At 37.3% G+C, this 22,195-nt stretch overlaps 2 protein-coding genes across 11 annotated transcripts in view; both read left to right on the top strand.

Annotated features, from left to right (window-relative positions):
- Positions 1 to 3,037, top strand: part of LOC143367298 (uncharacterized) — a 138,407-nt gene extending 135,370 nt beyond the window's left edge. For all 7 annotated transcript variants that reach the window (XM_076808942.1, XM_076808940.1, XM_076808941.1 and 4 more), the window contains one exon: positions 19 to 3,037. In XM_076808942.1, the coding sequence (XP_076665057.1) occupies positions 19 to 62 (44 nt within the window). In that variant the 3' untranslated portion in view covers positions 63 to 3,037. The remainder of the gene's footprint in view (positions 1 to 18) is intronic.
- A 2,811-nt stretch (positions 3,038 to 5,848) lies between these two features.
- LOC143367300 (uncharacterized) overlaps positions 5,849 to 22,195 on the top strand; it is a 32,924-nt gene continuing 16,577 nt past the window's right edge. For 2 of the 4 annotated variants that reach the window (XM_076808946.1, XM_076808945.1), the window contains exons 1-2: positions 5,849 to 6,292; positions 7,376 to 7,573. In XM_076808946.1, the coding sequence (XP_076665061.1) occupies positions 6,169 to 6,292; positions 7,376 to 7,573 (322 nt within the window). In that variant the 5' untranslated portion in view covers positions 5,849 to 6,168. Of the gene's footprint in view, positions 6,293 to 7,375; positions 7,574 to 21,403; positions 21,932 to 22,195 lie in introns of those variants that run through there. The other 2 variants (XM_076808947.1, XM_076808949.1) reach the window with 2 other exon arrangements.

Below are 22,195 nucleotides of genomic sequence, written 5' to 3'. Positions count from 1 at the left end.
ATTATGTATGCACAACAGGATCAGGATCTGGAGCCCGAAGATCCAGTTTGTGGAGACTTTAGCGTGCAACAGATGCAAGTGGACAACGTGCGCTACCAACTGTTAACATCAGATCATCGAATACTACCATATTGACAGTCTTTCCTTACAACTTTAGCAGCAACAGCGATGATTGACTTCCATGTTCCAGAATTGCCAAAATTGGAACTCCTCTTATTAACCGTAATTGTGGGCAAGTGAATTTTGTAAAATTAACCAAAGATTTCTATAACACAATGGCAACACGTATGAAGCAATTAAAGCGATTTCTTCATTAATCGCTATTAATTTCATTGCCGTAATAATAGTGCTATGCATGTTAATGCCTATGGTAAAAGAATCTACTTAAAGGAAGAGAGAAAGAAAAATGGCGGGTGTATAGTGTAAACATTGGCACAGAATATAACACTAACATTGGCAGAGAGAAACCTCAAATTTTAGGACAGGGTTAGTATAGATAAAAGGAGTATAAAAAATATAAATTCTAAAGTCTTCCCCGCAATTGACTCGTCCGCGTGGAAGAGGGTAAAATGTATACATATTATTAGCTATTGGGGCTCTATATTCATTTGTGCCATACACAGATGTTGTCGAAAACGTGACGCAGTGAAAAACACAGGGTTCAAATATGACGATTTTAATAATTAAAAATGCCTAGGTACGGAGAAGGAGAAAAGACTGGTAGAGAAACTCACCGCTACAAAACTAGCAACTTAAAGGAGGCACATAAATCGATCGAAACCAAACAACATTTGCTCATAGCTAGGAAAATTATGATCATTTAAACACCTCGGGCAGGATAATGTTATCTATATACATTCAGTTAGTCATTTTTAGTGTACGTTATCCCTAAATACAAAATTCATTTCTGCACCTGCCTTAAGGATGAAATTTTTTTATTTTCATTGATAGTGTTAAAGACGAAATGCAACAAAATTGAAATTATCGTTAAGTCGAAAATAAGGAAAAGTAATAGGTACATATAAAATGTAGCTCCGATGGTAAAAAAAATATACTCAGTATCAACCGTAGTTTCCTTCGAACTCTAATGAAAATCAAGATAGACATTCCATTAAAACAGATAGTGTACGATGCTTAGTACATGAATGAGAATTAATAATTATAAAGTTGTAATTATCGCTATTTATCATCATTCATTATAATATCATAACGATCATTACTGTCATCATCGTTGTTGTTATAGTTATAAATGAAATCTTAATGACCGTTCAAGTAAGTAGATATGATAAACTTAGGCAGTAACAATACATGCGTTTAATCACAAGGTTAATTAGTTAGTGAATTGCGTGAAATTATAACCATAATTGTTTATAATGAAAACAAAAGATGGTTACGATGTATGGGTTTACGGTACGTGAACCAAAATCAATCAAAAGTTGCAAAATCAGTTCGTACTATCTTTTAAAGCATGAATTTATATAGTAGCACACATTTAATTAATAAGCTTTTGTCACATAAAGTACAATTACTAAACTGCCTATGCACAACCATTACATACAAGCTGGTTTCAAACATTATCCTATTTTGCTGTAACATTTTTGTTATTACAGGGTTACTACACAAAACGAATTTTAATAGCCTTTATAATTATTTTTCTATAAAAAAGGAGCAGAAGATACTGATAATTTATATCACGTACTGCTACAACCTATCGTCCCTCTGACTGTCAGAAAGTAAAGAAATATTATTAAGCCATTGCAGTTCAGTAATAATATGTAACGAATCTAAGTTTATAACTAATCAAAGTAATAATTGATATCTGTATCGATGTAACATAGATAGGTCAATCCATTCCCCAGGCAAAATGTTAGAAGCTTACCAAACTACCCCTATTAAAGTTTCCAGATCTTCTTGATACAGGAACTGTCAGAGCTTTATGTGTATTACACTCAATGACCAGAAAGACAAAGGTGCGACAAGGACACCTTAAATAGATTGCAAATCTTTAAACACGAAACGTGAAAACAATTCTTAAGTTTTCCTATTTGTAATGCAGGAGCGTCCTGTATAAAGGACTTGTTGTATATGTGTATTAACAACTAAGTTAGTATAAAACTACTAGTCTTTCTAACTCTTGATATAATTTGTGTTTACATGTACATGTATATGTATCTGTATATATATATATATACACATATACATATGCGTATACATGCGCATACACGACAAAGAAATGCACAGATGACATCGAGGAACATATTGGCGAAAGATATTGAGAAATTTCATTGATAAATTTATTTCTTTATACTTCTTAAAACACTTACCTTTACAGACAGACCAATAAAAATGGGACTAAACAGAATCTCTGTAAAAATGATAATTGACGACTTAGCTTCTGCAATGAATTTGAACCCAATATTATACACGACCACTCTGTCCAACTACTTTTCGAAGAATTTATAACACTCAAATATACATGTTTCCCATTATGCCTCATTCCAATGGAGAGCGATTCATGTTCTTGAAAAATTCTTCTCTTCTGCCATCCTATAGATATTGTGTATTTGTCTTACACCATTCTCTGTGATTGTATTATCGTGGGATGTGCGAAATTAATAAAATATTATTACTTTATAGGAATGGATGTAAAAGTAGAATAATTGACATATAATGCATCAGGCAGTGTTTATGCTCATATAAATAGTATTCATTTTGTATGTAACAAAATTACTGCTACGGTATTCCTTTGGCTTGTAAAATTTTACTCTCCAACTGTGTGTATAACAAAGTATTATTTGAAAATTGTATTATTTCTAAAATGTTCTGAGATGTATGGTTTCTTTGAAAATTACTGTACTGACAAAAATGCAAACATAGTTATATTTATATTAAATATACTATTTGCAATCTCTTTATTATTATTTTTAAACACGGATCTTCCAAAATTCGAAATTACTATAATTGTTACTATTCCAGTCTATGTATATGTACATACACTTGACAAACATGACAAAGTTATTTATGATTTTTCTAATAACTGTATACACGGTAGAGAAAAGTTATGACAATTAATTTTCTCAGCCTACATCAATATTTAAAAAATCTAATGACCGAATGAATAATTGACAAATGTATCGATGAATTTCGAAAGTTGATTGCACAGTACAGAGTTTTTAAATTTAGAAAAATCAAATGAGATATTGTCCTTAAAAATAAACGAAAGAGGCGAATAACTATTATATCTCTCGTTTCTTTCTCATTAGGTACGTTTAGTTTATTAATTTCTTCCACTTTCTTATGACATTTGATGTTATAATTGTACATCAGCAAAAGAAAATTTGCGTGCAATTCGCAGTATTGGAAATGTCAATTAACAAGTAACAATTCGTATGTAATCGGTCTGACGATAAGAAAGTCGTTATGTATTTTCTATAATGTTACTGGTAGGTAGCTACTGCGTTAGATACAATTAAATGATGTGTTCTTATCATTATTCATAATTAAATTATAATGTCGTTACAATAAACACGAGATGCGGAATAGTATGAAATGAACACGTGCATGAGTGACAGTGATAAGAATGCGAGTGAAATCCAATCGATTGTCCTATTTACAATGGACAGCGTGAGCAAAATTAATATATATCTGTATATGTATGTGGTGGCTCTACATGGCCTATTATATTCATTAGATCGAAATTACCATAGTCGATAATTGTAGTACCCAGATTTTCTATCATTTCCATTTGGTTGAAGTGACTATTTATTTAATGAATGTACATGCAACTTTAGCAATCATATGGCAAAACTCCCCATTATTAGTTTAGAATTGAATGATACGTGATGCGATATGTAAACCCATCTTCTTTATTAAAAAAAACACAAAACTTACAAGAGTATATTTTATTAGTCAAAATACTTTATTCTTATCTCTAACAATAAGTAAATTTTTCAGCCCCTTTGATGGCTGCAACCCTTATTAATTATCTGATAGCTATTATTAGAAAGAATCATTTTTGGGACGAGCCTCAACTGAGGGTGTAGGGAATGATGAGTATGAACAAATACCAGAACATCAGTTACGTTCTGGTGAAAAATAGCTCCGTATATTTATATCTCCATAAATTCTCTAAAATAGATGCTATCCAATTGTAGTTGTAGGCTTAGTAAGACCATCCTGAATTAAGAAGTAGGGGAGCCTCAAATTCAATTTAAATTAGCCGAATATGAGACCCATTTCTTAAAAACATCATAACTCTTGACTGAGAAAACATTTATTAAAATTCGATACACGTTTTAAAAGTAGAATATGTATTCACACATAGCTCTGCATTTGTTGTCATTGTAATAAAATTATAGACTGACGTCAATAACGCTCGATATGTATTATTACGCGAATGATTCCAACGTAACGCGCGGGTACGCATTTCAAAGCGTACGCAAAGAGATAAATACGCATGCGCGACTAACTATGCAGTCTATGGGCGGCGTTCTCAGTCGCTACTTATTCTTAAAGGATGCCGAATGCTTAAGCATTTGCTTAAGAATAAGTAGCGACTGAGAATGCCGCCCTATGCACTCAATGCGCGAAACCGAACGCACCCTTGACCACTCACAAGTTTCAGCATTATGGCGCAGCCAATCCAAGCGTTGCCCATTTTACCTCCACATTGGTACTCGTGGTGCATCTACATAGGTACCCTTTGTTCAAAGCGGTATCCGTTGTGTTTCAAGACGAACGCTCGAAGAATATTCCACGCGATTCTAAGTGTCAATATCCAGACATATCTTCTCGAAGTATCCAGAAAGTGAACGTAATTATGGAATTGAATAATTTTCAATTATCTACGTCGCGGAAATCGAGACTCACGTTATCTGTAACTCAGAGAAGTAGGGTTATGCGCGAAGTGCGAATGTTTAGCGTCTTGTTTCGTATATAATAATTTAACACATGTTTTCTTATAAGTGTTAATGTTTGCAGGAGCATGTATGATCGCCTAGGGTGTGTACTGTGTGGAGAAGGAGCTGAAGTAAGTATCGCATGTATCCTGTTTATTCGTACGTTACGTTTTATTTTATACCTATATTGTATTTGTTTTCAGCGCTAACACAACAGGGATGATTCTACACACAAAAGAAGTCGGAAATATTGAATAAAATTTGGTATATGAATTTGTAAATGTTAATATGGAAAGTTCCTCTTTGGATTTATATGTACTATTTATATTATTTTGTAATAATTGTAATTACCAATCCTGTATATAATTAAAGAAAGAATAAATACTTTTTGAAATAAGTAGAATTAATTATTTACTAAACTGCAGAATCTGCTTATTGGTTATGTAAGGGTAGAGATACACGCGTACGGAATTGTTTGGCAATTGTGGCCTTCAGATGCCGCTGTTTGATGTGTCAGACGGGCAGCAGGATCTGCCTGCAGAACCGTAGCTGAATGCGGACACAGACTGCACCGCATTTGCCGGCAGACCCTGCTGTCAATCTGCTGGCAGATTGTTATCAGGGGTTGAAAAATATTTTAATTCTACCGCAGTTAAACAGATACAAATATCTAAAGCCACGTATATTTATAAAAATGGCTAATATTTCAAGATGTATTTATACTCATTATTCCCTACATTTCAAGCTTTGCTCCATCCAAAAATAATCTGCCTCGATGACAGTGATTTGTTGCAAGGCTGCGTTTAATTGTATTGTTGATTTGAATGTTGGCGCGATGCACGCTCCTGACAGAGATACCAACTGTAAACACAACGCAAACGTTGCGTCATATTGCGCACTGTGCCCCCGAGTCGTGTGTCACGAATCTCGTTTTCGAAAGAGCACGCACACACATGCCGCGTCGTGAAATCAAATCGTCGGCCCGGGAAACAAGAGTGCATAAATCGCCAGCGACGATTCTCGGTGTTCGTCAGATGCGATCGGTTTTGGCGCGTGTGACTGCGTACGTGTCGCGTGACTGTCGATTCACGTATCTGTGCGCGCTCGGTAGGTCAAAATGGCGTGAACCGACCGCGCGATTTTAGGTTATCTCTGCTCGTGGCGAATCACCGCGGGCCCACGATTAGAAACGTGCGTCTATCCGCGGGTGGCATCCTTCCCCTCGAGTGTATACCACGATCCTTCACGCGCGTTTTCGAGTCCGAGTTACATGAGTTATGAGGACGGAATGCCCGCAGGCGGTAACAGTCGTTTCCGCGGTTACCCAGCGCGGATGTCCGAGCGACAACAGCTTGCACTCCTTCTCCAAATGACCTCTCAGGAAATAGTACCAGGTGAGATGGACAAGCACTTCGTCACAAATGAACACGCGCACAATTTCTCTACTCCGATGCAGGAGCACATAATCTATCACCCAACGATGCTCGCTCGTGATGTCTATGTGTATGTTTCACTATTAATGAAACGGTTCGGTAAACGTTCGAACGGATTATATATTTCATATTTACATAGGATTACGTAGCTGACAATGAGATTCACTACAACGTGACGTTACGTTATTTATTCTACACAAGTTAGTTCAAGGATATGCTCGAGAATTCGATTACCGCGATTTAATCGCGAGTCATGCATTTAATTCTTTACTGATCACGGGACAAGCAACACTCGCGCAGAGCCTACGCACCTTACTCGCCCCGATTGGCCACATATGTACATACTTGCTTTATTGAACGAGCTACAGCACGAAACTCTTAGCTAGTTACTTCGCGCGAGCAAGTTGTGTCCGCCTGTTTTCACGCTCCCAGGCTTGCCAACTATGCGTGCTTATTGCTTCGTGACAGTCGACCGTTCCCGCGGTACTGCGTTGATGGCGCATGCCCACTTAACAATGAGAGGGAGGAAGGAAGGGGCAATGTTAATATAAGTAATTGACAAGCGCGCTCGAGTTCCCGCCACGGGAGAATTATCACGGCACCGATTGCCGGTAACTTGTTGCAACTGCAATTTTCACTAGGAGGCGTTAATGCCACTCCGTATTTCACTATTGCTTATCAACCGTATTGCGGTGCTCGTATTTCGGAGAAATTACCTCGAAATTTCGGAATATGAAAGTTACATAAAGAATGGCACTCCAGTACAGTGGGAAAACTTTGATGCAGATTTTTTTGAACTATAATTTACACACGTATCGAGGAATTACCCAAGTAAACAGTTCCACGAAAGAGATGTAGTGTTACTGCGTTAATCAGATTCTAAATATATAGACTGTACTTCATAGGCGTGGAGTTTCACATTATAGAGTTACGATTTTCATATAAAGCGATGAATTTGAAATTTCGCGCACGAATGAAATATCCTACTGAATCACGTAGTTAATTTGGAAGCTGTAGGGATTGAGTTTATTCTTTCGTTTTTAGGAGGAAATCGAACAGAGAACACAACAACGTCGAGCACCACTCCAAGGTCGTCGACGTTACAGCAACGAGGGTCGAAAGGTCGCTGGACCAGCAAAAATGGAGAATCGCCAGTCCAAGCGTCTATTAATCGTAAAGAGGATTTTCGTATGCGGCCAATGCTTGTGAATGGATACGATCTCAATGCTAAAGAAACGAGTGGTAAGTAACTCCAATTCCTCTACGCTCTCAACTTAATTTATTCTCTTCATGGATGCAATAATTATACTCGATTCTGATACTACTGTGAAGTGTGGGTACTTATAAGTATGTATTCACTGCATTCAGTAAAACAGCACTGTAATTGCGGCGAACGCCCATGGGCGTCCGGCAAGCACGGTTTATTAAACACGACTCCGATGTTAAGCATAGAAATTCTATCGCGTAGAATTTCTTTTATTTAAAAACATTTTTTGGAACATATATAATCTCCCTCGTGAAAAATTTCACGACCACATAAATAGCTCTGTATTGAAATCAGACCTGGGCACCTTTCAAATAGCACTTCACAAAATATTATATTATTTAACTTTTTCTTTTTTAAATACAATTGTTGTTTTATTTTAAAGATCAATTTAAAAAAAAAACAATAATTTTGTCTGGGATAATTATCTAATGCAATGATTAATTAATAATCCAATACAAAGTATTGCAAATATATGTGACGTGCTCTGGTAAAAAAGACTAACATGCGAAAACGACTTTTCGAAATATGTAAACGCGTTTAAAGTATGCACTCCGTAAGTTTGTTTCGTTTTCAGCTGTTTTTTCTTGCGTTTCGACGTTTTATTTCCGGCTGGATGGTGTTACGATTTGATCAGCTTGATGCATAATCCATAGTATTTTTGAATAGTGAAGCTTGTACAACCATTGACTACTTTCATTATTAATACATGATTTTAATTGTGAATTGTGAAGTCAATAATTATCCTAGGAAATTGGAATGTTGGTCTCATTGCAAAGAGCATACTTTTGCCTATAAAAAAACATGGAAATGTAAAAATCGATTTTTCCGCACCTTAATCCCTTTTTAACAGAGCACGTCACATATGTATAGTGAAACTATCTCACATTACCGTCGGATGAGTGGAGTGTTTACATTTAACTCTCACTCTTCCAGATATGTGTAGAGGCACTTTGATAAATGCAAGTTCTATTTATAGAAAAGAGTATACTGAATTATACAATACGCGACGTTTAATTAAACATCGTGATATCTTTTTTAAAGAATTATTTACAATACATCAAATTCTTTAGTATGCATTCCTATCGCAAAAAACTATAAGGCAAATGAGTGAATTTTACGCACACGTCCCTAGAAACTACAAATGTGATCTAAAATTATCTCTTTCAATAAGAAGACTTTAGAAATCCTTTCACGATTCTAGAAAAAACATAAATTGATCATACGTATTTTATTGACACTTCGTGCTTCCACATTATTTATTTATAACTGGAATTGTCAGTGTACCTACTACAACAAGTAAAAACATTTGCTTAAAATTGTAAAACATTATTCCATTCATCTTTAAGGCTGCCGTCTCATTTTTGTTACGGTCCGAATCGATCGAAGCGTCTCCAATAAACAAACGGACCCTAATTAAACTATTGCGGTCGATAAAAAGAACTTGTACAGAGATGACATCTCCAGGTACTCTGGGTAGACGAATTTTTCACGCATAGTTGCCACAGAGTTCTCTCTTTTTATAGAGAAGTCTTGAAGGAATACGGCACGAGAGCTGCATCTAGCGTCAAAGCCTCGCTGAACGTAGCAATAATGAAAGACAGAGAGGTCCGGGAGTCTAAGAAGGAAATATGGAAAGATACCAAACATCACGTTGCACTTCCTCTGGTACAACACCCTCTGACATTCGTGTAATTACGCTATAACGAAATAAGTTTTCTTTTAAACAGAAAGACAACATTCCCGGAGCTCGGTCACCCCCGGTTTTGTGTGTAGTAGAGGCTCTCGTCGATAAATGAAAGCGACAGTGCACGACCTTCCTAAACGCAGGAAGTCAGCGGGTCCGGGTTCATTCATATACAATCCACCTCCGTTGCTCGGCTGCCCCTTTCTCCGGTCCGTTTCGTTCCATTACCCTTTAAGGTCTGCGCACACATATCCGTTCCGTGTCAGTTCCGTATCCGTCGTGCCAGTGGTAAGAAGAAGAGACACGGAACGGATATGTGTGCGCAGACCTTTAAGGGGGCTGCTCTGTTAAGGCGGGATTTCCTAGCCGCGATCGGCCGCGACGGCCGGATTACGAGTAAAAGATACGCGGCAGCGACAGTCGACTTATACAGGGTGTCGAAACATGTACTTGGCGTCGAGACGCTGCCGCGTCTCTAGATTCAATATTACTTTGGTACCTATATGAAATCGTCAGATATACTGCCTTCAGATTCTATCTTTGACAAAAATAAGTGAAATTAGTAGAAATTAATAAAAACGAATGTGCGAATTCTGATAAAACCGTTTCCGTAAACGGGTATCTTTTTAGATTATACTCGATTATTTTCAGCTCTGTGATAATGTCTTAATTCAATGATTATATTATATATAGCATAGCATGTCTCAGATTTTAACGAAATGAGCATTTACTGAATCTAAACGATAAAATTATTCACATGAATAATCATCGAAATACTTGGAGAACTGTACGTGTGCAAGTACTTGTAGTGACACTGAAAAAAGTACCTTCGGTATATTTATAATACAGTGTACTTTTAAGGAAAATTCCGATCACATTTATTTTTCATATTGATCTCTGAATCTACTATGGTATATTGCTGGAAAGAATTAGAATAGAGCATTTTCGAGGAATACTTGACTAAAATCGTCACTGCTCCGCTTCCGCTTGCCATAGATTAATATTTCATATACGTAAACTTTCCCCGAGAAATGCTCTATAAAACGGTGAAAACCGCATCACAATCCGTACAGTGGTTCTTGAGATTAGTTCGTACAAACAGACGCCTGCGGATAATGATAAAGATGGAAAACCAAAATAACTGAAAAGCTCCTTATAGCGGGATCAAGTTTTATGACGACAACACTACAGGAGGTACATACGCGCATTATGTAGAATCTAGTGTCCACCGTACTGCGCGAAAAAGATGCGCGTACGGTTCCCCGCATAGTGGTGGGGATGCTGAGTCACATCGTTAGCTGTTCTGTCAGAGCGTTGCGATTCACGCGATTCTTCTCGAGGCGTGCTTTACTGAAATCGTCACTGCTCGGTTTCCTTTTGTCATAGGTTAATGTTTCATACATCTAAACCTTCCTCGAAAAATGCTCTATACAACGGTGAAAACCGCATTACGATCCGATCATTGGTTCTCGAGATTAGGTCGAACAAACAACAAAACGCCTACCGGGGATTTTATTTTATACTATGTAGAGAAGATATATGCATACGCACAGAATATAACATAGATAAACACAATATATATTTTGAACTGTACATAACATTGCAAAAAATACAAAAAAATCTTACACAGATATACATATATTGTTCAAGCTATATCTTCCTGGTTATAACTAATTATAAACAGTGATGAACTGAACATGCATTAGATAACTTGGGAAGTAAAACCTGATCACCCCACGTTTACATAATATTTTCATCTGGTTCTGGGTTCTAGATTTAGCTTCTTAAGGCTTCTGGTGACTTTTACGTACAAGGTCACTTAAAATTGAGTTTGCACATATGTACATTTTAAAAGATATAAATTAGGAAGATGTATGACATCTATGGGAGAAAAATATTGATATTTTCTTTGTGGTACACAGAAGTGTAAAACGTGAAAACTGAATAGCATGTACCAAGTGCAAAGTGAGTTCGTGTTAGAATTATTACGTAATATTAATTTATCAAAACTGATGTAAAGGTTAATTACAATGTGATATTGTTTTTAGTACTGCCATTTCAACAATTCTGATGATTTGAACAATATCAGGAATTCTGACTCAAAGATTCCATAAAAAAGATTTATTTTCTAATACTGTATGAAAATGAGAATTTATTCTTCATTGAAAAAGACGTCCCACAAGCAGTAAAATCAACCTAAAAATTTATTTGCACATTTTTTATTTACCTAATTTCGAATGTAACATACCAACCTACACATTGATAAGAAAATTGATCATCAATACCAAAACAAGCAACAGATAATCTAAAAATACATAAAATCAGTCGAAACCGCACAAGTCCTCCAAACGGTTGAAAGTTCAAATATCGAACACCTCACCAAGCGATAAATTGATTTAGATAGGTTCTCTAAGTGGCCTTCTAATTGCTTTGAATAGTGTAGGTACATGTACATGCTTCTTTCTGTTACATCTCGACCAAGGTAGCAGTTTTAGATCGGGTCACTTTCCCTTTTGGTATAGATATCTTATTTTGCGACCAAAGTGGACTAGAATCTCCGGCCGAGACGTGCCGCGCGTGCGGACTGGCCACTGAGGCCGAATTTAAATTCTAAGTTCGCGGATGTCGAAAGCAAATGATAGCAGGCGAACGTGATACGTAGTTTCGCACATGCCCGCGTAGACAACGTCGACGTAAGATGCCTAATAGAGGGTATTCACCGACAGCCTAGACACAGGTGCGCGACATCCTTGTTGTTCAGGGGCTGCGGAGGGATGAAGCATCCACCGTTTGCCACGGGAGGGGCGGCAGACAACTCTCGTACAGATCAATACTCGAGACAGGGCCGCACAATTCCATCGAGTTTTTCAGCTGACTCTTAAAGCACCCGATTCTCATTCATCATACGAGGATCGGAGCAACCAAACTGCTCCATAAAATAAACGGTAGAGAAATTGATAAGTTAAGCACTACTTAAATAATAAAATTAAGAAATTTACAGAAAGCCGAGTTGATTAATTTCACCTCTCGAGGACTCATATTTGGAAAAATATTTACCACAGGACATCGGTGTTTTGTACAATACTTTTCCTTCTTTTCGCGTGATATGTTTCAAACTGGGCGACAGTGTTGTATGTAATTTTTTTTGTTAACTGCTTAACGCATGTAATGTTTTTTTGTAACATTTGAGATAATGCTTGGTATATAGATGATGCGGTGGTAAGTGTGATCTTTAGGCGAAACCTAAAAGGGTAGCGTTCACTTGTAATGATTGAAGCAATATTTCAGACACACTGGCAATATAGTTTTTTGGGACTACAACTTGGAATATGAAATTAAAATTATTAAATTTGAGACAGTGTTTGTGATAGGCTGTGCTAAAATTTAACCCTTTGACTGTGGGGTGTTTGGAAGTAAGACGTTTCCCTGCTTGCGGCGCGGAGGTGGCAGTAACTATATATATATATATATATATATATATATATATATATATATAGTATATATTTTTCACTTGTGATATTTGAAACAGATTTACAGATTTCGTATAATTTTTTAGCTAAAATTATTAATATATCAAATTTCAGGTAAGAAGTAAAAGTGTATAATATTCACTTGCAATATACCTATGAAGTAATATTTCAACCAAGATCACAGTATTTTTTATAGCCGTTGACTTAAAGTTTAAAACATATAATTCTGTACTGGTTGAATTCGTGGGAGCATTGCAATATTTCGAATCATTTTTTACTTGAAACTTATAATAATTCCATAGACTTAGTTTTTTTTTCAAATGTACCATATAGTTTTTGAATTTGGACCTGAAATGTGCGATTTTTATTTTGAATATTGGAAGGGGTATTTGTAATTTGGGTTGCATGTAATTTGTCTGTATTTAAGACAATGACTCTAGTATTCGATGTTTTTGGGGCAACCAAAAGTGGACGGTATTAATTCATAATAATGGAAGCAATATAATCTGGGCCACGATACCTAGGTACTACAAAAAATGTTGAATGACAATTTTGTTTGCGATTTATAAGGAACTAGCGAGGCAGATAAATTGCATACATCTCTGCCACACATATTGTTTTGTTCAACTACGTACAAAAATTACGTTATGAAATAGCGTAATAGAATCAGTTGGAAAATATATAACAGTTTGATAACAGTAGAAAAAATGGAGATATCAGGAAATATTAGATTGGATGACTCCATAGCGCGGCGCTTGTTGCGCATATTTTTGTCACGTAATACCTCAGACAATAGATACTACGCAATATCTACATATGTATATGTATAATGCTTTCTCCTACCTTGTGGTTCAGATACAAAATTTACATTCCTCAGATTAGATTCTTATTAGATGAGAGTCGTCGCAAGTAAAAAATTCTATCATTATGTCACGTACTTCGAATCGTACGTACTAATTTGTTAATGTATAGAATTTTAAGATTTTGAGATAATAAAGATACATTCAATCACATACAGAAAGCAAATTCCATAAAATAAGTAACTTAAGTGTATTTAATGGTTTTTGGGTCTATTAATAGTACCTACACCTATGAAAGACTGAACCCATCTATGCGACGCCAATGCATTCGCCTTCTTCTTATACGCCAACAGTAGATACGTTAAGACGTAATTTAACTGCATTAAAAGACTTTACTTTTCTATTACCTATTTTGTTACATTACTTCAATTTGTAACAAACGTGTAATTTAAATTGTCTATTCGCCGCCACTGTATTTGGTTTGGATACATAAAACAGTAATTAAACTATATTTCCTTAATCTCGCCTTTCATTTCTACTGATAGACAATGAACTACAACATATTTCTCTAATTATTTGGATTTGTAAAATGTTTCTATCAAAATATAGCCAGTGGTTTCACCATTGCATTCATCTTTTTTCACCTAATTGTTATTTCTTTTACCACGTTACTTCAGTTTGTTCAATATATCTAACTAAATATATCTGTGCCACGCCACTGTATTAATCTTCACAAATTTTGCTTTTGCAGTTCCACGTATAGTACATAGGTATACTCCTACACTACACTCCTCCAGATCTGGGTTATCTGACTATCGTTTTCCTCTTCATTGTAGTATACTGAAGCTGAGCTTTTAAAAATAAATTTTAATTTATTTTATATGTCCTGTATTATACCCTATATAATTAACAAAATGTCTTAGCCACCTACAGTTACTCATAAAATTATCCGCTCATCCGATACACGTAACATAGTTTACTTATTTAAGTAGGTAATGTTGAATTCAGAATTACCAATTATAATTTACATTAGTATGAACCTTGATTAATATATTTTTATTTAATGCCAACTACCAAAGAAATGCTCAAATAAATTTTACAAGAAGGATGAAATAAAATTAGCCCGAATTTCACAAAAAATTCGTTGAATAAAATCGCAGGAATATTAGAAGAGTATTCAAACCTATTCCTTACATTTTTATAAATTAAATATTGAATTTGGGCGAATATTCTTTTGCACGATCTTTACGACTTTCACGGATAATAATACCTACGTTTGTAAATAAACTGTGTGCCATTTTTTAATTGAATACACCCAAAATCAAATTATAAGTAATTAATCAAGGTTTATAAATATGAATTAGAATTGCGAATTCTTACTTTAAAGTCGATTTAATATGTAAAATATGTTACATATAGGGTGGGCGGATGCTTCTGTGAGTAACTGTATAAGTTTCTTTAAAATAATAAAATATCTCGATTCACTTTCCCTGAATGGTTTCGGGGAAGCAATCATTTCTGACGGAAGTTCGGCCCTGGCTTACCTGCGAGACGATGCCCATGACAAATCCAATGTTTCCACGGAGAATTTCGAACTCGGCTTAAAGCCGAAGGTTTCGTACCGCCATGCCCCAGCATTCTTGAGGAAGTGGTCTGTCTCCAATGCCTGTGGGCGTCGGACGCTTGTGCATAGCTTGACAATACAGGACTATATTTATCTTTTAATATTCTTCAAAGTAATCTTCTTAAACCGCCAAACACATTTATGCTTGCTGATGAAGTTGTTACAAATCATTTTCAAACTTATTTACATGTTATGCCAACAGCTCCTTTGTTCCAAAATATCTACTTTGGGCAAAACCAGTTGACTCTACAAAAATTTATTAGTTACATTCTTATGTAAAATAGAGCATTTGTTATTTTTAAAACGTGGTAATGCACCATTATGATGAATCGTATATTTTGTCAAAACCGTATATCGTATATTTTTGTTTGACTGTTGCTGCAAAATGTGGTCTCGCATTGGCATGCAAAGGAAACCGACTTCCTCTTTCTTGAAATTGTCTTACTCGGCGAATTCTTTCAAGGGAAAGAGACAACACATAATGTTCCTTATTTAGCTAACATTGACGAGTTGAATCGTCGTATTCTTACGTACTTTGCATATGGTAAACTTAGACCCTGCATTTAAATGTTGAACCTGGTATAGGATTTATCATTTCACATACACTTAAGTACTAATAACTCGCATATATCAGAATAAAAGCAATGCTGTACAATTTTATACACAAATATTAACATTAAATTGTGTAACAAAGTACATTCAATTTTCATATACACACAAATGTAGAAACTAGTGATCTAAAAACTACAACTGCTAATTAAAATCGTATAATGGCTAAAAATATCGCAGTAAGTTTAAATATATGCAGCAATAATTTATCTCCCATCGAAATTTTCGACTCTTCCCAATACATTTAACTTTATATGTGTTTTTTTACCCACTGTAACTTGATCACGCAAATGCTTAAAACATATGTAAGTAGCTTGTGTTCAGTTATCGAGATGTTTACATTCTGGAAAATGATTAGCCAAAGTTTCAAATTCGAATTTCGAGTGTAACGTAATTAAAGCGAATGAAGTTTTCATCGAATCCCCAAGAGGAGGAGACGGCATCGGGCGCCGCCCGCGTTCTTAAAGCTGATAGACCACTCAGGGAATTACGGGTTTGTTGTTTATCGTGACGCAAGTTCCCAACTCGGTTTCCGTTGCTACATACAAAACAACAACATCGTGAACTCCACGTGACGCCTTTTACTCTCCCAATACTTACTTCATTCGCCTAAAATTAGTCATGCAATGAACTTTCAAATTTAATTTCGTTATTGGAACTCTTGCTTCCGTTCCAATAAAGCAACTTTTCATCTACCATATTTGACTATGGTAATTCGAAGATGGTTGTAATTGCATATTAAACATACAAATTTCCTGGAAGTTGTAAGCTAATAAGATCATGTTCTTGTTTGTTGTAACTCCCTCATTGAATTATCCAGTGCACCTATTGCTTCGATTAACAGCATTTGTATATAAAATTGGAATTGCACTTTGAGGTTACTGCGGATGCAATTTTTTGACGTTCTGTATTTAAGCTTAAGTTTTATCAAACATATTAAGTTGTAAGCAACTAAATTTTGTACGGTGAATTACAGAAATTGTCAAAGCTGAGATTGAGGTTAGAGTATACTTCATAAATTCTATCATGAATCTGTTAGGAGCGAACTATAATCCCACGAATCTCTTACATAATCAAAATTGTAACCGCGTTCGACTACATCGCCAAGAACGTATTGACTGAAAATTTCAAGTGCAATCCTTGAACGACGTTTTCTCCTCGATATTAAATGTCCAAGGACTTCGGCCATTGGCCATATGCGAACAGGGGTTTATCACTTGCATATTTTCTTCCCCTTTTTAATAGAACAGGACATATGTTATTAGTCGACGTTATACGTTTACTTTGGATTTATTGTAAAGTGGAAAAATTTTCTCATTCGACGGACTTACGAATAAAAGGACAAGAAATTGTGGCATAGTGTCTTGGAGCACAGCGTGCGTTCCATGTTTGGCTGTAAATGACCAGCCTTATTCTGACAGCAGAGATATCGATCGGGAAGAACTGACGAATGTCGCAAATTCTCGACGAGGACCGTGCACCACGAGTTTACACGACGATCCCCAAAATGTTCGTATTCAAACCCCATCTGCTTGTGTGTGGATCCTGTGTATGCTTCGACTGGTCGAGAGCGTCAAGTTTTGCCCTCCCCCCTTACCATGTGCAGATAAAAAGGGTTCGTGAATTCTTGGAAACACTCTGCACGTAATTAGTCTTTAAATATAAAGATGCCTCTTCACCTGTTGACCCGAACGTTCCTCGAAGTGTGTAATCACTTTAATCTTATGATCAGAGTGTATAACGTTAAAAATAGAAAATAAATACACTAACGTTAGGAATAAGTTTCAGCGGGTTAAGTTTGTAGCATCAGATAAAGAGGAACGTAGATGGAGATAGAAGGAAAATCGAAAGTTTTTGATACGTGTGTACCTCTGGCTAGACCAGCCATGGCCAACTGGATGTCCTACGGGCAGGGTTGCCATATGTAGGGAATTAATGGCGGCGTAGACATCACATGACGTAGTACGGAGTAGGAGAAGGAGACCACCTATAGCAATAACGGTATATTTATGTTGGTGACGCCATGACGTCATGCCAATTCATCGCATAGCGTGCACAAGGGCAAATGGCGACGTCACCAGCAGTAGATGAGAAGTGTGGAACAGCTCAAGCAGGGGAGCGCAGCGCCACGTAACTGTACATACAAAAACATATTGAAAGGAGATGCATTGTTGTGCCCGTGGCTCTGTTCGTGCTGTTTTTGCGAGCATCGGCGAGCGTCTGTGCCCTTCGAACAGCGTTGCCAGAAGTAGGGAGAGAATGGCAGTGCACGGTGCTAGGGATGTAGTAGAGGGGGAACAGCTGTTGGAAGTTGAAAATCAGTGACGTAATAGGGAGTAGTAGAGGGGGAATCCTTCGCATGGTGTGCACAAGTCGCATGAGTTCATTTATGTATATACAGCTCTCAGTGACGTCGGTTATACCTATAGATATCCATGACGACACGAGCAACCTATAGGGTAGGGTGTTCTCCCGGTAACGCCGCCTTCAAATCGCTAGTTGAGCACGACTGGTTAGACACACGACGTTCTTACGGCTCCGTCTGGTGTGCACAAGTCGTATTAGTACATGTAGCTCTATACATGCGAGGATTGCCCCTCTACTACTCCCTACTACGTCACCGAGTTCCTTCTTCCAATAGCTGTTCCCAGGGCCGTCTTATCCAATAGGCACAATGGACACTGTGCCTAGGACCTACGAACCTACAGGTGCCTACGAAAGTCTAAAAATGAAATTTTAAATAGGAATGTATCCTAATATAACAAAAATAAAATTGAAAATATAATTTAATTTAAAAAATAATGTAAATATATTAACAATTGAATGACGTGAATAATAAATTGAAAGGGCTTACAAATACAGTTTTTATGCAAAAGTGCCTAGGGCCTACGGTGATCGTAAAACGGCCCTGGCTGTTCCCCCTCTAGTATGTACTCCATGCTACGTCATATGATGCGCTTTTCTGGCAACCCTGTTCGAGCCGGTTCCCACTCCTCCATCACTGCTCGCGAGGTCATTATGTACCCGCAGCTGTGCCAGTGCGAACGGCAAAGAGCCAGTTGTGCACAGGGTTGCCAGGAATTTCTCTACCGTAGTAGAGGGAGGAACACGCCGTGTGATGATGTCCGTGACACACATGTCCCGCCATTGCTGTAGGTGTTTCCCCTCCACTACGGTAGGGAAATTCCTGGCAACCCTGGCTGTGCATGCTTCAGCTAAACACATGTAGGTCGCTGTAATTTGATATTGATTTTGCGTTCCTCCTAATGTACATGAAGATAATTTTCACGATATTTTTATCCCGTGTTATGAGATCTTAGACACTTATGTGTAAAGAAATTAATTGGCAATGAACTTTTATATTATTAAGGTACGTCTACACGACGACCCTTTTGTGTCTAGATCAAGTGTCTTTTGTGTCTAGCTAGAACTAATTGCAGTGTCTTCAGTCTAGCTCTAGCTGCAACTCCCGCGATGATAGGTCGAATTCAGTGTCGCGGACTGCTCTAGGCAGTTTCCAATCTTCCGGAAATATTTTTGAGTGTCGTATACTCTTGATCTAGACACAAAAGTGTCGTCGCGTAGACGTACATTTACATTACGAGTCCCTAGCGTGGACAACATGCTATAATGTGGAGCCAATGTAAGCAATATGAGTTAATACTTCTATTTCATATTTTTGAAGTCAAACATACAGAAATACTCATGATGCCATATTTAGGCATTCAAGAGTGGAAATATGATAAACTACTAATGCCAAGGATATGTAACAGTTCAGATCACAATTCATTACAACACACATAAGTGTTTATAAAAATTGCTATTGTTAAGAAATTTCTGGTTTTTCTTCTACTCGTTATGCCCAGTCATAAACAGCTTGAGATAGCACTGGATCGGTAACCGCTGGGAAAAAAACAAGGTGACCGCGACGATCATGCTGGTCTATCTCCTTTAAAGTAAACGTTGCTGTTCATACTCGCAGAGCATGTCTCGTCCCTTTCGCATTTGCCAGTAAGCCACACGTCGGACGGAGTACGCCAATATCTTCTTCCCCATGACAGTTAGTTCGACATTCTACTGAATCGCGTTTTCACTTTTCCAAGCCTTCCGCGTTTTCTTTGTTCTCCGTGTTTCCTAGTCTTTCCTGTGTTTTCGCCCCCCCCCCCCCCAACACACACCCTCTCTACTTGTACAAAAATATAATGACCTGTAAAGACTATTGTTTTCATCTGTATCCCAAAAATTCGTTACTCGCGTTACTCTCTCGTTTTTGGGCGACGCACACGGCCATCTGGATTTATTACGCTAGCTATAGTCAGTCTTGCCAATTTATGGAGCCCACCATCGATCGTGATGGTGTATCGCCATGATGTACAATGTATACATCGCGTTGGTACAAAATTAAGTTTATGTTCCACCTGTCAAATGTTAAGTAAACAAGAAACAGTAGCACTGTTTTTCATCGTATGCTTATCTGGACATAGTTCACAAATCCATGTGTTGTACTGCAGTAATACAGTGTTTTAAATTCATTATATTTCCATGAACTGTGAATATTTACTCTTAAAATTAGATATTTTGTTTCCGAATTTAATAGAAATTTTAATACAGACGCAAAAATACGGATTCAGTTACATTGACTAAGTAACTAACGAATTCTAAATGCATTGTTGATTCTATAGGCGACCATAATGCGTTAAGGATAAAAACTATTTAGAATACGACGGGATGTGTGACGTTTTTGAAGTAATCGCCATAACGAAACATACACGAAATCTAGAAAATTGGTGCACTCCTCCCTGCAACTAGCCGAGCGAACGTCAGTACCCTTCTAAGGTGAATGTCCCAATTTCTGCTCATTTAAGAGATAACTCGTCATAAAGAAGGTATAAAAAATTTGTTTGTGATAAAAGTTTGCAGAGTAATTGATTAATTCTTTAATAATAAATCAACCAATTCAAAAACTATTTAAGAAATATATTTCACGATTGTTAACTATTAGTAATTTCTAATTAAATATATAATGCTCTAAATGTCCGTATTTCTGATCATGAAAAATAGCGATGTATGTATTGCCCCAAGCTCGTGCAACACTCGCGTAAATGTTTAAATAGTTTAGAATTATTTTGTTGCAACTATAGTACAAACGTAACGCATATAATAATAAGAAAAATACGAAATGATCAGAAATGGGGACATGAGCAGAAATTGGGACATTCACCTTACAGCTCTATTTGGCGCAAGATGCGCGGATACACTCGGAAAGTAAGCAATAATGCGACTGGTGTGCCGAGCGCAGGAGCGGCACGTGAGGAAATGCTGCCACTGGCACACATGTGCGTATATACAGGATATAGTTATAGGGGGATATAGACATGGCTCCCCACTCTGCCTACGCAACGGCGTGAACACAGGTGTGCATTTCGCTGTGGTGGTGAATCGCATGCATGGACACATAGGTCTCACGGCCGTCTCGCAGAGCGCACGACCACCAATGTCAGTTGGCGGGATCAGCTTGTTTCGGATTGGCTAGAAAGAGCGTCCGCGACTCTCTGTTGGTGGGGCGACGCGGGGAGAGGCGGAGCCAATCGTCGACATAGCGACGCAACATGGCCCCTAGTTCGCGAGGGGCCGTGTTCGCGTGCACGTCGAGCACGTACGCGTACCGACTTTCCCCGGCGGACCGACAGATGTCGCCCTGACCACCTTTGAATCGTCAAGATCGGCGTAACAATTGGCCCCATGAGAAAAAAAGAAAACCCACAAGGAACCTGTTTATCACAGAAACGAACCGTGATCGTGTATCAATACGGTCAAAGGCACTTGTGGGAATAAGTTGAAACGAAAGACTGAAAGTGACGTCGACACATCGTGCTTTAAAATATAAATCTAGCATAATGACAATAATCCGTACATCAATATATCTCGAAGCGTCATAATCCTTGCTGAAGCTTTCGAAATTATTCTACTCGAAGAAGCTGCCGATTCCTGTCAATTGTTTATCACATTGCACCGTGTATATACACGAGTGTAGTATTTCTGCAAGACTGTGTCACCGAGGGGGAGAGAGAGAGAGAAGAAATAATTGGAACCTTTAAGCGTTTACAAAGCTGGAAATACTGATCAAGTATCTCACAGTAAAGTCTGTACGTAGTGTAACTGCTATTTCTGAGATTGAAGATTCATGTAGAAGTGGCGTGTTCGAAAAAGTGTTCGTAATGTGTTCATAACCTATCTAGATTTTAAATGGAATGAAAATATGGAAATAATACAATAGAGATGTTAGCATCCTTAGAATGTTGAACAAACGAAACCATCATAGTATTGTAAATCGTTGTGTAATGTGTACAGTCTATTGAACTTTTCACCTTGTTCCACTATTCCATTGTTTTGTGCTTCAAATCTTGCTT

This window comes from Andrena cerasifolii, chromosome 3, assembly GCF_050908995.1.
Source record: "Andrena cerasifolii isolate SP2316 chromosome 3, iyAndCera1_principal, whole genome shotgun sequence".
NCBI classification, from domain to species: Eukaryota; Metazoa; Arthropoda; class Insecta; order Hymenoptera; family Andrenidae; genus Andrena; species Andrena cerasifolii.
Note: the sequence above shows the minus strand (reverse complement) of the source record. Positions and strands in the feature narration are given on the sequence as shown.